This window comes from Heptranchias perlo, chromosome 7 (assembly GCF_035084215.1).
Source record: "Heptranchias perlo isolate sHepPer1 chromosome 7, sHepPer1.hap1, whole genome shotgun sequence".
NCBI classification, from domain to species: domain Eukaryota; kingdom Metazoa; phylum Chordata; class Chondrichthyes; order Hexanchiformes; family Hexanchidae; genus Heptranchias; species Heptranchias perlo.
Genome location: NC_090331.1, coordinates 57,782,313 through 57,797,461, shown reverse-complemented (window position 1 = coordinate 57,797,461; position 15,149 = coordinate 57,782,313). Strand labels below are relative to the sequence as shown.

The following is a 15,149-nucleotide window of genomic DNA, read 5'->3' as shown; positions in this document are numbered from 1 at the left end:
TTTGAAGGGGTCAGTCATCTTCTGCAATCTGCTGTTCTGCAGATTACTGGAAGTGATGAACTGCAGCCCCAAGGGAGTGGCGGTGGCGTGATAGGAGCAGTATGTGCTGGCTTCTCTCAGGATATCAGTACGTCTGCACATTCGCTGCCCCTTCCACCCCCATCCCCCACCCCCACTCCCGGCACCCCAACCGTACCCGCCATAGTGCCTGCAAGTCAGCTGAGCCACACTGTTCTGGCAGCAGCCGAGTTGCTGCAGCCTGCGGCTGGGCCTTCGCAGGCTCGAGCACTCAGAAGTTACTGGCCACGAGCATCTCAAGGGTCCGGACCTGAGGAACAGCAGCCTTCCACCAGCTTGTTTGCCATTAAATTAATTGCAATTATCACATGAGGGACTTTGGTCTGTTGAGTGATTTCACAGCTGCTTCTCAGTCTGCATGATCAGAATGTAATTGGTAGAGACATTGTCTGAATGGTTTGAATGTTCTTCAAAGCAGAATGAAGAGAGTGGTGAAGAATGTGACAAGGACTGTTATGCAGAGGGGCTCTTTGTAAGTTCTTAGGGCTGGGTGAGAGAAGCTTAGCAGAATCGTAGAGCTGTGAGCTGATCCTTCACTTCTCTTGCTGCAAGGCGCTGATGTGGCCCTCCTTCCTCTGCTGCATCCTTTCCTTCCCCCATGTCTTTCCCATCTGATGACGACTGCCGCTGTTCTTCATCCTCCAATTGCAGGCCTCTCTCCAATGAAATATTGTGCAATGTTCAGCAGACTTCAACCATGCGTGACACTCTATCTGGGAAATATTGCAGGGAGCCCCTCCCCGTGAGTGGTCCAGACATCTGAACCTTTGCTTGAACAGTCCTACCATGTGCTGTATAAGGGCTGTGCCCTGGCTTTGATTGTATCTGTGCTACTCGGGCGCGGTGGGGATGCGCAGGGGTGTCATCAGCCAAGTCTGCAGGGGCTATCCCTTGTCCCCCATCAACCATCCTGTCATGCTCCTCCCATGGTAGAATAGCAGATTGGATGGTCGAATGTCTGAATATAAAAGCATCGTGGAAGCTCCCTGGGTACCTTGCACAGCCCTGCATGTTGATGTTCCTGTGATCGGCCACTAACTGTACATTGATAGAGTGATATCCTTTTCTGTTGATGAATGTTGCTGGCTCATGTCCTGGTGCCCCAATGGCCACGTGTGTACAGTCAATTATGCCCTGCACACGAGGGAAGCCAACCACTACTGCACAGCCACAAGCTCTGTCCTGTTGACTGCTAAGGTCAGTGGGGAAGATGATGTACTGCTCGACCCTGCAAAATAAGACTTTGGTCACCTGCTGAATGCAGCTGTGAACAATTTGAGAGATGCGGCTGATGTCCACTGTTGCAGACTGAAAGGAGCCAATGACGTAAGAATTCAGGGCTGTGATGACTTTGAGGGCAACTGGCATGAGGTCTGCAACATCCTGCTTGGAAAACGCAGCCTTCTCCTGCACTGGCCCTCAGTTAGGTCCAGGAAGGTGAGTAGATCCTGTGTGTTGGGTATGGCATCCTGCGCGCAGCCCCCCTCACCTGATGTATTCTGAGAGGCCTAGATGGTGGCTTCGGCGTTTGCTGAGGCTGCTGCTGCTGCCCCTTCTCCTCCAAATCTTGCTCCATTTAGAAGAAAGAAGCATGAATGGCTCCCATAATAAATAGAAACCCGACCAAAGATTTATACAGCACCAAAAGTGTAGCAGTCGTGATCTGGAAGCGTGAACCTGTCCTGCAAAAGATGTAGCTGAGCACCCCCTTTTACATCGAGTCTACAGCACAGGAACAGGCCATTCGGCTCAACTGGACTATGCCGACGTTTCTGCTCCACATGAACCTCCTCCCTCCCTATTTCGTCCAACCCTATCAGGATACCCTCTATTACTTTCTCCCACATGTGTTTATCTAGCTTCCTCTTAAATGCATCTATGCTATTCACCTCAACTACTCCTTGTGGGAGCGAGTTCCACATTCTTACCACTCTCTGGGTAAAGCAGTCTCTCCTGAATTCCCAATTGGATTTATTAGTGACTATTTTAAATTTATGTTCTCTAGTTTTGGACTCCACAAGTGGAAACATTTTCTCTATGTCTACCCGATCAAACCCTTTCATTATCGTAAAGGCCTCTATCAGGTCACCCCTCAGCCTTCTCTTTTCTGGAGAAAAGAGCCCCAGCCTGATCAGCCTTTCCTAGTGAGTATATCCTCTCAGTTCTGGTATTATCCTTGTGAATCTTTTTTGCACCTTCTTCAATGCCTCTATATCCTTTCTTTAATGTGGAGATCAGAACTGGCAAGCGACGGGCAGGTCAGGGACACGCTTGCAGACAGAGCGGAAGTGTTCAGCAAAGCGATCACCCAGTCTGCATTTGGTCTCCCCAATGTCAAGGAGACCGCATTGTGTGCAGCGGGTACAGTATACTAAATTGAAAGAAGTACAAGTAAACCGCTGTTTCACCTGGAAGGAATGTTTGGGGCCCTGGACGGTAGGATTTCTGTTTGTCTCTTTTACCTTGATCACCTTCATTGCTTTCTATTTCCCTTCTCGTGTTTGATCAGGTTTCTTCTAAAACTCGCTTTCACAGCCACATCTCTTTCCTCAGTAACTGTCTCCAGCCCTGACTTATTCCATGTGGTTTCCAACTTCAATTCCACCCTTCATGTTTTGGATCCACCCGTGATTACAGATATCTCCATGATATTCAGTGTTCCACGAACCACTGCTCTCGCCGCTTCCTGAGATCCACGCTCAACGCCATGCGCCGCCGCACGCACTCTCGACCTCTCTCTTCAGCAGCACCGACTCAGTCTATTTCAGAGCTGTGCTGGTCCACAGGTCCATTTCATCCTTCGCCTCATCCGGCACTTGAACAAAAATCTTTTTTTCTTCCTTTCAGGTGTCAAGGACCGCAAGCTTCAAGAGCTCTTAGATACCAACACCTCTCTTGATCCTTCTCCTCTCTTGATCCTTCTTCCCCTTCACTTTCCTCTGAACCCATCCCTCCCTCCAATCTCACACTTTGTCGTGTTTTCACTATCCCCTCTGACCTTCCCTTTCTGACCCTGAACGATCAGTCCTCAGCAAAGGCCTTAGCCTCATCCCCTTAGGCTCCCACCGCAATGAATTTCAAGTTCGACACGATACTGAGCTCTTCTTCTGTCGCCTTCGCCTCTGCACCCACTTCTTTCACCAGGAATCTTCCCCCCGCACAGCGGAACCTTTCTCCTGTCTTCAGAATTCTCGTTCCACCTGGACCCCTCCCTCTGGCCTCTTACCCTCTCTTGATCTTTTCAATGCGAACTGCCGGCGTGACATCAGCCCTCTCAATTTCTCTACTCCCCTCACTCACTCTAACCTGCCTCCCTCTGAACTTGCAGCACTCCGTTCTCTCAGGTCCAACCCTGACATTGTCATTAAACCTGCTGACAAGGGCGGTCCTGTTGTTGTGTGGCGAACAGACCTGTACCTTGCGGAGGCTGCATGCCAACTCTCTGACACCTCCTTCTACCTCCCCCTGGACCATGACCCCACCGCCGAGCATCAAGCCATAGTTTCCCAGATCATCACTGACCTCATCTCCTCTGGAGATCTTCCCCCCATGGCGTCCAACCTCATAGTCCTCCAACCCCGCACAGCCTGCTTCTACCTCCTTCCCAAGATCCACAAACAGGACAGCCCTAGGAGACCCATCATTTCAGCCTGTTCTTGCCCCAAGGAATTATGTCCTCCTATTTCGACTCCATTTTTTCTCCCCTTGTCCAGTCTCTTCCGACCTACATCCACGACTCTTCCAACGCCCTCCGCCACTTCAACAGTTTCCAGTTCCCCGGCCCTAACCATCTCCTTTTCACCATGGAAGTCCAGTCCCTCTACACCTCCAACCCCCACCAGGATGACCTGTGGGCCCTCTATTTCTTTCTTGAGCAGAGGCCCAATCAGTTCCCATCCACCACCACCCTCCTCCACCTGGCGGAACTTGTTGTTACGTAGATCAACTTCTCCTTTGACTCCACTCACTTTCCCATAAGAACATAAGAAATAGGAGCAGGAGCAGGCCATACGGCCCCTCGAGCCTGGTCCACCATTCAATCAGATCATGGCTGATCTTTGACCTCAACTCCACTTTCCTGCCTGATCCCTATATCCCTTGATTCCCCTAGGGTCCAAAAATCTATCTATCTCAGCCTTGAATATACTCAACAACTCAGCATCCACAGCCCTCTGGGATAGAGAATTTCAAAGATTTACAACCCTCTGAGTAAAGAAATTCCTCCTCTTCTCAGTCTTAAATGGCCGACCCCTTATCCTGCGATCAAGCCCTCCAGTTCTAGACTCTCTAGCCAGTTGAAACAACCTCTCAGCCCCTACCCTGTCAAGCCCCTCAGAATCTTATATGTTTCAATGAGATCACCTCTCATTCTTCTAAACTCCAGAAAGTAAAGGCCCATTCTACTCACCTCTTCTCACAGGACAACCCTTTCATCCCAGGAATCAATCCAGTGAACCTTCGTTGCACCGCCTCCAAGGCAAGAATATCTTTCCTTAGATAAGGAGACCAAAACTGTATGCAGTCAGGTCTCACCAAACCTCTGTACAATTGTAGTAAGTCTTCCTTACGCTTGCACTCCAACCCCCTTGAAATAAAGGCCAAAATGCCATTTGCCTTCCTAATTGCTTGCTGTACCTGCGTGCTAATTGTTTATTGTACCAGGACACCCAAGTCTCTCTGGACATCAACATTTAATAGTTTCTCACCACTTAAAAAAAATATTCTGTTTTTCTATTCTTCCTAACAAAGTGAATGACCTCACATTTCCCCACATTATACTCCATCTGCCACCTTCTTGCCCATTCACTTAACCTGTCTATGTCCCTTTGCAGACTCTTTGTGTCCTCCTCACAGCTTACTTTCCCACCTAGCTTTGTATTGTCAGCAAACTTGGGATATTTTACACTCAGTCCCTTCATCCAAGTCATTAATATAGATTGTAAATAGCTGAGGTCCAAGCACCAATTCTTGTGGTACCCCACTAGTTACAGCCTGCCAACCTGAAAATGACCCATTTATCCCTACTCTCTGTTTTCTGTCCATTAACCAATCCTCAATCCATGCTAAAATGTTACCCTCAACCCAATGAGCCCTTATCTTGCATAACAACCTTTTATGTGGCACCTCATCGAATGTCGTTTGAAAATCCAAATATACTACATCCGCTGGTTCCCCTTTATCTATCCTGTTAGTTACATCCTCGAAAAACTCAAATAAATTTGTCAAACATGATTTCCCTTTCATAAAACCATGTTGACTCTGCCTAATTATATTATGATGTTCTAAGTGGCCTGTTACGACTTCCTTAATAATGGATTCCAGCATTTTGCTGATGACTGATGTCAGGCTGACTGGCCTGTAGTTGCCTGTTTTCGGTCTCCCTCTTTTCTTGAATAGTGGGGTTACATTTGCTACTTTCCAATCCACTGGGACTATTCTAGAATCTGGGGAATTTTGAAAGATCATAACCAACGCATCCACTATCTCTGCAGCCACCTCTTTTAGAATCCTCGGATGTAGGCTAGCAGGTCCAGGGGATTTATCGGCTTTTAATCCCATTAGTTTCTCAAGTACTTTTTCTCTACTGATAATAATTAGTTTAAGTTCCTCACTCTCATTAGTCCCTTGGTTCCCCAGTATTTTTGGTATGCTTTTTGTGTCTTCTACTGTGAAGACAGATACAAAATATTTGTTTAACACATCTGCCATTTCCTGTTTCCCCATTATAATTTCTCCTGTCTCAGCCTCGAGGGGACCAATGCTTACTTTTGCTACTCTGTTCCCTTTTACATACTTGTAGAAGCTCTTACAATCTGTTTTTATATTTCTTACTAGTTAACTTTCATATTCTATTTTCTCCCTTTTTTCAATTTTTTGGTCATCCTATGCTGGTTTCTAAAAGTCTCCTAATCCTTAGGCTTACTACTCTTCTTGGCAATATTATAGGCCTCTTCTTCTAATCTAATACTATCCTTAACTTCTTTAGTTAGCCATGGGTGGATCACTTTTCCCATGGAGTTTTTATTTCTCAATGGAATGTATATTTGTTGAGAATATTGAAATATTTCTTTAAATATTTGCCAGTGCTTTTCAACCATCATAGCCTTTAATTTAATTTCCCAATCTACCTCAGCCAACTCACCCCTCATACCTATGTAATTGGCTTTATTTAAGTTTAAGACTCAAGTTTCAGACTTAAGTACATCACTCTCAAACTCAATGTGAAATTCTATCATATTATTATCACTCTCTCCCAGAGGATCCTTTACTGTGAGATTACCAATTAACCCTGTCTCATTACACAATACATGATCTAAAATAGCCTGTTCCCTGGTTGGTTCCATGACATATGGACATATTGCTTTAGGAAACTGTCTCGAATGCATTCCATGAACTTGTCCTCCAAACTACCTTCGCCAATTTGATTTGAACAGTCTATGTAAAGATTAAAGACCCCCATGATTACTGCATTACCTTTGTTACAAGCTCCTGTTATTTCATGATTAATACTCTGTCCAACAGTATAGCCACTATTAAGGGGCCTATAAACTACTGCCGCCAGTGTTTTCTGCCCCTTGTTATTTCTTATTTCTACCCATACTGATTCTACTTCCTGATCTTCTGAGCCAAGGTCCTTTCTCACCACTGTCCTTATGTCATGTGTATCCCTTAGTGGCCCTATCTGTATCCTGATTTTTCTTTCGTTATTTATGTGTCCATAGAATACTTTACTATTTCTTTTTATATTCCTTGATAATTTAATTTCATATTTTTTCTTTGCCTTCCTAATGTCTTCTATATGTCAAGTACCCTGGAATATTTAGTTCCCAATCTTGGTCACTTGAACCATGTGTCTGTATTGGCTATTAGATCAAACCCATTTATCTCTATTTGTGTAACTAATTCATCTATCTTGTTACAAATGCTCCATTCACTTGGATAAAGTGTCTTTAATTTTGACTTTTTACCATTTTTTCCTGCTTTGACCTTACTTGTTGATGCTCTATTATCGGTAAACTCTCTGTCCCTTCCTGCCACACTCTGCTTATCTTTACCCAAATCACTGCACTGCTCTGTTGCCTTGATTTTTCTCATTAGATTTTTAAATTTCCCCTCACCTGACCCCCTCCCCCCCTTTTTAGTTTAAAGCCCTGTCTACAGCCCTAGTTATTCGATTTGCCAGGACGCTAGTCCCAGCTCGGTTTAATTGGAGCCCGTCCCAATGGAACAGCTCCCTCTTTCCCCAGTACCGGTGCCAGTGCCCCATGAATCAAAACCCCTGTCTCCCACACTACCCTTTGAGCCAAGCATTTAACTCTCTGAACTGTTTGACCCTGTGCCAAATTACACGTGGCTCAGGTAGTAATCCAGACATTATTACCTTTGAGGTTCTGCTAATTAATTTGGACCCTAGCTCCTCAAACTGTCTCAGCAGAACCTTCTATCCCTGACCACTGAGCAAATCTAAACTACTACCTAATCTAAGGGGTGTGACTGCCTCCTGGATCAAAGAGTCCAGGTAACTCTCCTCCTCCCGGATGCATCGTAACGTCTGCAGTTCGGACTCCAGCTCAACAACTCTGAACTGAAGTTCCTCGAGCTGCAGATACTTATTGCAAATGTGGTTACCGGGAATCATGCTGCTCTCCACCAACTCGCACATGCTGCGGTTACGACACACCACCTGCCCTGCCATCGCTTGTCGAACCAGAATTTATTTATTTACTTTATTCGAGTTTTTAATCTCTCGCTATTCTGAGTTTTATTAATTTGCATAAATTAATAAGTTACTAATTTATGTAGTTTAAGTTATTGATTTAAGCTCTTAGTTAAACCCCTGCCCTAACTTAGAGAGAAAAAAAGTCATACTCATCAATCAATCACCAACCTGCTGTCCTGTGACATCAATCTTTCAATTTCTGCTTGTAGTGAGTTGACTCCAACTGTGTCAGCCGTGTGTCGCCACTTTATTGCCTCCTGCTCTCGCTCTACTCTCCCTGGCTCTGTACTTGCTTAAAAACTTGAACTCTTTTAACATCTTCCAGTTCTGATGAAAGGTTTTCGACCTGAAACGTTAACTCTTTCTTTCTCCATAGAAGCTGCCTGACTTGCTGAGCTTCTCCAGCATTTTCTGTTTTTATTTCAGATTTCCAGCATCCGCAGTATTTTGCTTTTGACTCCTTATTATATTTTTGTTTTCCAGATGTTTTTCTATGACATCTTTGAGTAAAGATTCCATAATCTTTCCCACCACCGACAACAAGCTAACTCGTCTCTAGTTCCCTGGACTTGTTCTGTCTCCCTTTTCAAATATAGGAATCACATTTGCTGACCGCCATTCCTCTGGCACTATTCACTTTTCTAATGAGTTTTTATATATATATAATAGTGCCTCTGCTATCTCTGCCCTAATTTCTTTTAATATTTGCGCATGCAATCCACGCGGACGAAGGGTTTTATCCTCTCTAAATTTGATTAGTTTATCAATTATCTCCCCCCTTTCTGACTTAAATGTCTTTATATCTTTTTTGATCTCTTCTTCTAATGTCATGCCCACCATATTAGTCTCCCTGGTAAATGCTGAGGCAAAGTAATTATTCAATATTTCTGCCATTTCATTGTCATTATCTGTGACTTTATCATGTGTATCCCTTAGTGGCCCTATCTGTATCCTGATTTTTCTTTCGTTATTTATGTGTCCATAGAATACTTTACTATTTCTTTTTATATTCCTTGATAATTTAATTTCATATTTTTTCTTTGCCTTCCTAATTGCTTTTTTAAAACTTCTTTCCTAACCTCTTCGTATTCCCTTTTGTCATCCTCTCTTTTGTTGTCTATGTACTTAGTGTATGCCTTTTTCTTTAGTTTCAATTTTGTCCTTATTTCTTTATTCATCAATGGTTTATAATTACTGGGTAGTTTGTACCTGCTTTTTATTGGGATATATTTCTCCTGGACGCTATTGATCACCATTTTAAATGTTTCCCACTGCTGTTCTATTTCTTTGTTTATCAGTAATTTTTTCAATTTGTTTTCTCCAGTTCCATTCTCATCCCCTCTAAATTAGCTTTCTTCCAATCTATTACTTTGAACATAAGAACATAAGAAATAGGAGCAGGAGTAGGCCAATCAGCCCCTCGAGCCTGCTCCGCCATTCAATAAGATCATGGCTGATCTGGTCCTAACCTCAAATCTAAAATCATGTCCAATTTCCTGCCCGCTCCCCGTAACCCCTAATTCCCTTTACTTCGAGGAAACTGTCTATTTCTGTTTTAAATTTATTTAATGATGTAGCTTCCACAGCTTCCTGGGGCAGCAAATTCCACAGACCTACCACCCTCTGAGTGAAGAAGTTTCTCCTCATCTCAGTTTTGAAAGAGCAGCCCCTTATTCTAAGATTATGCCCCCTCGTTCTAGTTTCACCCATCCTTGGGAACATCCTTACCGCATCCACCCGATCAAGCCCCTTCAATCTTATATGTTTCAATAAGATCGCCTCTCATTCTTCTGAACTCCAATGAGCAGAGTCCCAATCTACTCAACCTCTCCTCATATGTCTGCCCCCTCATCCCCGGGATTAACCGAGTGAACCTTCTTTGTACTGCCTCGAGAGCAAGTATGTCTCGAGGCAGTCATACTTATGGACACCAAAACTGTATGCAGTATTCCAGGTGCGGTCTCACTAATACCTTATATAACTGCAGCAATACCTCCCTGTTTTTATATTCTATCCCCCTAGCAATAAAAGCCAACATTCCGTTGGCCTTCTTGATCACCTGCTGCACCTGCATACTAACTTTTTGATTTTCTTGCACTAGGACTCCCAGATCCCTTTGTACTGCAGTACTTTCCAGTTTCTCGCCATTGAGATAATAACTTGCTCTCCGATTTTTCCTGCCAAAGTGCATAACCTCACATTTTCCAACATTGTATAGCATCCGTCAAGTCTCCGCCCACCCAGCCTGTCTATATCCCCTTGTAGGTTTTTTATGTCCTCCTCACTCTCTACTTTCCCTCCCACCTTTGTATCATCTGCAAACTTTGATATGTTACACTCGGTCCCCTCCTCCAAATCGTTAATATAGATTGTAAAGAGTTGGGGACCCAGCACCGACCCCTGCGGAACACCACTGGCTACTGGTTGCCAGTCCGAGAATGTACCATTTATCCCAACTCTCTGCTTCCTGTTAGATAACCAATCCTCCACCCATGCCAGAATATTACCCCCAATCCAGTGATTCTTTATCTTGAGCAATAATCTTTTATGTGGCACCTTGTCGAATGCCTTCTGGAAGTCTAAATACACTACATCCACTGGTTCCCCTTTATCCACTCTGTACGTTATATCCTCAAAGAACTCAAGCAAATTTGTCAGACATGACTTCCCCTTCGTAAAGCCATGCTGACTTTGTCCTATTAAATTATGTTTATCCAAATGTTCCGCTACTGTCTCCTTAATAATAGACTCCAAAATTTTACCCACCACAGATGTTAGGCTAACTGGTCTATAATTTCCAGCCTTCTGCCTACAACCCTTTTTAAATAACGGTGTTACATTAGCAGTTTTCCAATCTGCCGGGACCTTTGCCGAGTCCAGAGAATTTTGGAAAATTATTACCAAAGCATCCACAATCCCTACTGCCACTTCCCTCAAGACCCTAGGGTGTAAGCCATCAGGTCCAGGGGATTTATCCGCCTTGAGTCCCATTAATTTACTGAGTACCAATTCCTTAGTGATTTTAATTGTATTTAGCTCCTCCCCCCCCCTAGAGCCCCCCGTTTGTCCACTGTTGGGATATTCTTAGTGTCCTCTACCGTAAAGACTGAAACAAAATATTTGTTCAGCATTTTTGCCATCTCCATGTTTCCCACCATTAATTTCCCGGTCTCATCCTCTAAGGGACCTACGTTTGCCTTAGCCACCCTTTTTCTTTTTATATAACTGTAGAAACTCTTGCTATCTGTTTTTATATTTTTTGCTAATTTATTTTCATAATCTATCTTCCCTTTCTTAATCAATCCTTTCGTTACTTTTTGCTGTCTTTTGAAGACTTCCCAATCTTCTATCCTCCCACTAAGTTTGGCTACCTTATATGTCCTTGTTTTTAGTCGGATACTATCCTTAATTTCTTTACTTAGCCACGGATGGCTGTCATTTCTTTTACACCCTTTTTTCCTCAGTGGAATATATATTTTTTGAAAGTTGTAGAATAGCTCCTTAAATGAACACCACTGTTCATGTACCGTCTTACCCTTTAACCTATTTTCCCAGTCCACTTTAATCAATTCCGCTCTCATACCATCATAGTCTCCTTTATTCAAGCTCAGTACGCTTGTTTGAGAACCAACCTTCTCACCCTCTAATTGGATATGGAATGTAACCATGTTATGGTCACTCATTCCAAGGGGATCCTTAACTAGGACATTATTAATTAATCCTGGCTCATTACACAGGACCAGGTCCAAGGTTGCTTGCCCCCTTGCAGGATCAGTTACATACTGCTCAAGAAATCCATCCCTAATACACTCAATAAACTCTTCCTCAAGGCTGCCCTGCCCAATTTAATTTGTCCAGTTAATATGATAGTTAAAACCCCCCATAATTATAGCTGTTCCCTTATTACATGCCCCAACTATTTCCTGATTAATACTTCTTCCAGCAGAGTTGCAACTATTAGGAGGCCTATATACTACGCCCACGAGTGTTTTTTTCCCCTTATTATTCCTTATCTCCACCCAAACTGTTTCATTATCCTGATCCTTTGTCCCAATATCTTTTCTCTGTATTACAGTGATTCCTTCCCTTATTAACATAGCCACCCCACCTCCCCTTCCTTCCTGCCTGTCCTTCCTGATTGTTAAATACCCTGGCATATTTAATTCCCAGTCGTTGTCACCCTGCAGCCATGTTTCTGTAATGGCCACAAGATCATACCCATACGTCGTTATTTGTGCCGTTAACTCGTCCATTTTGTTACCAATGCTATGTGCATTCAGATAAAGAACTTTCAAATATGTTTTGTGACACTTAGTTCCTGCTTTTTCCTTTTTTAACACTTTACCTTTTACTCCATACCTTCTGTCCCTTCCTGACACGCTTTCCTCTGTCTCCCTGCTCAGGTTCCCAACCCCCTGCCACAGCTTTGATGCTGGGTTAATCGCCTTGCACCTTCTAGTTTTTATTTTATCTCTCGTGCCTAAAGTACACTTTCTTTCCGCTGCTCTACGCTTTTCCCTTTCACTTGTTCTTGAACAACTGTTTGGTCCTTGTCTTACTTACGTCTTGCTCAATCATTATTTGAATCCTTATTATGTTATGATCCCTATTGCCTAGATGTTCCCCTACACTTACTTTTCTTATCTGCTCTGGTTCACTTCCCATTACTAGATCCAGCAGTGATTCCTCTCTTGTTGGGCTTCTCACATACTGGGTAAGAAAGGAATCCTGTACACATTGTAAAAACTCCATTCCCTGATCCCCTTTCCTGACCTCTTCTTGCCAGTTTATTTGGGGGTAGTTGAAATCTCCCATGATTATTATTCAATGTTTTTTACTCATTTAATTGATTTGCTTACATACTTCTTCCTCCACTTTCCTTCTACTATTAGGTGGTCTGTAGAATATACATTTTAATGTGATCGATCCCTTCTTATCCTTTGTTTCAATCCGTATGGATTCATATTACATCAGCAGCTCTCAGGCACCAATCCCAGTGGTTTTGCTGGCGAGTTGAAGAATGTGCAGAGTATCCATGAACTTAATTTAAAATTCAGTGGGGGCTGGTATGATATTATCGTAGCCCAACTTTTCCTTTTAATTAGCACCCCACTTGCCTCAGGCAGGTGCCTTAAGTGTCAAAAAGGGAATAAACTAGTAATGAGAATGTGTAATAGGTCACAACATCAGGCAAAGGTTATGAAGAGGCCATATTTTGCTGAAATCAGAGAAATTTATAAAGAAGCTAATATAATTATGATGGAGGATTTTAATTTACCTGGGAATAATTGGGAAGATTATAGTGACAATAAAAAAAATATTTTTGGGCATGATTAGAGACCGTTACATGATTCAAATGATCGTGGAAACTACAAAATGGGGGTTACATTAGACTTGCTATTATGCAATGACCAAGGAATGGTGGATATGGCCAAAGTTAGAGAACAGCTCAGTAATAGTGACCATGATATGGTGCAGTTTCAAATAAGACCTACAATAGAAAAGGAGAGAAGTACAGCAAAGACTTAACTTCAAAAATGTAGCTTTCGAGGGGAGGAGAAAGGAACTAAGAAATGATGAATCAACATTCACTGTGAGATGAGGCAGGTACAGGGAAAAAGTGGAATGTATTCAGAGACATAATTAGCATACTTCATCAGGTAAAAAGTACAGTAGAGGAGCAGGAATTCAATATGGGCAACAAATAAGTATTACAGAGCATGAGAAATAAAAGAATATCTTGCATTAAATATAAACTACGGGGTGATTAAGACAAGGATGCGTATAGTAAAAAGTTAAAAGGGGTAAAGGAAATGATTAGGAGAACCAAAATAAATTACATTAGAATTGCAATAAATATTTTTTAAAATGTGAAATGTTTCTATAATGAGGTAAAATTTGTGACAAAGAATATAGTGGGACTCCTAAGGGAACCAGAGGAGACATGATGACAAATGACCAAAGAATGGTAAGTGTCCTTTCTGATTTCTTTATGTCAAATGAACCTGACCCACTATCTTCTCCACATAGAGTTAGAATTTAAAGGGCAAGATGCAGAAAAACTGATCAATATAGAAATTACCCACAAAAAGGTGATAGATAGATGAAGAACATGAAAAGAAAGCAAAGCATCTAACTTTGGCAGACTTCCCAATAATGTGTTAAAAGAGGTGGAAATTAAATGACTCACATCATGACAGATATTTTAAAGGAATCACTGAGTGTAGAAATTATGCCGAGTCTGGAAAGAGGTGTCTGTGGTGCCAATTTATAAGGAATGGTGGATAACCCAGGGAACTGTACATCTGTGAGCTTGACATCAGTCATGGGTAAAATAATAGAAAGCAATCGAAGGAGAGAAGATTAACGCTCAGTTTTGGCTTCCGCCAGAACCGCTCAATTTCAGACCTCATCACTGCCATGATCCAGATAGGAACGTGAGCTGAATGCCAGAGGAGAAGGGAGCCCTAGCAAAACTGGAAGTCAATGAGAGTCAAAAGGAAAACCTTCCAGCAGCTGCCGTCATACCTGAAACAAAGGAAAATGGTTGTGGTTGTTGGAGGCCAGTCACTACAGCCCCAGGTCATCACTGCGGGAGTTCTTCAGGAAACCATCCTTGGCAACACTGCTTTGTTAATAACTTTACCTCTATCATAATGTCAGGAGTGGGACTGTTCGCTGATGATTCCACAGTGTTCAACTCCATTCACAACTCCTCCTATAATGAAGCAGCCATGCCAGCCTCAAATTCCAACCTCCATAAACTAAATCCAGCAAAAGTCTTCCACCTCCATCCTGTCCCTGCTTGCCCATCACTTCCATTCCCATTGGCCTAAACTGGTCCCCATCCCCCAACAGATCAAATTTAAAATCCTCGTTCTCATGTACAAATTCATCTATGGCCTCACCCCACCCTATCTGTATACTCTTCATTAGCTTTTTGTCCCTGCTCAGCCTCACCCCACCCTATCTGTATACTCTTCATTAGCTTTTTGTCCCTGCTCATGTTCTCCTGTCCTCCGGCTCTGGCATCCTGTACATTACTTCCTCTTCACTTCATATTTGGTGGCAGAGACTACAGGCTCCTCAGCCATACTCTGTGGAGCTACCTACCAAAAGCAAACCTCCCATCTGCTTCTTTTCTCCTTTGGAATGCATGTCTGCTTATGGAAACTATGGGTTAAATTTTAACCCCCAAGAATGGGTGGATTGGGGGTGGGTCGGGAGTAAAAATCCTCAGTTTTCAGAGCGGTTTAACCCAGGCAAGTTTGTCTGTGTGTGGAGAGCAGAAACCAGGAAGTCCCGCCCCCACTTAAAGCTGGTGGGCCGATACTTAAAAGGGCAATGCACC

At 43.1% G+C, this 15,149-nt stretch overlaps 1 protein-coding gene across 1 annotated transcript; it reads right to left on the bottom strand.

Annotated features, from left to right (window-relative positions):
- Positions 1–759: 759 nt before the first annotated feature.
- On the bottom strand, positions 760–1,446 carry LOC137324005 (putative nuclease HARBI1). The gene has a single exon (XM_067988175.1). It carries the CDS (start codon positions 1,444–1,446, stop codon positions 760–762), a length of 687 nt encoding a protein of 228 aa, XP_067844276.1.
- Between the last annotated feature and the right edge of the window lie 13,703 nt (positions 1,447–15,149).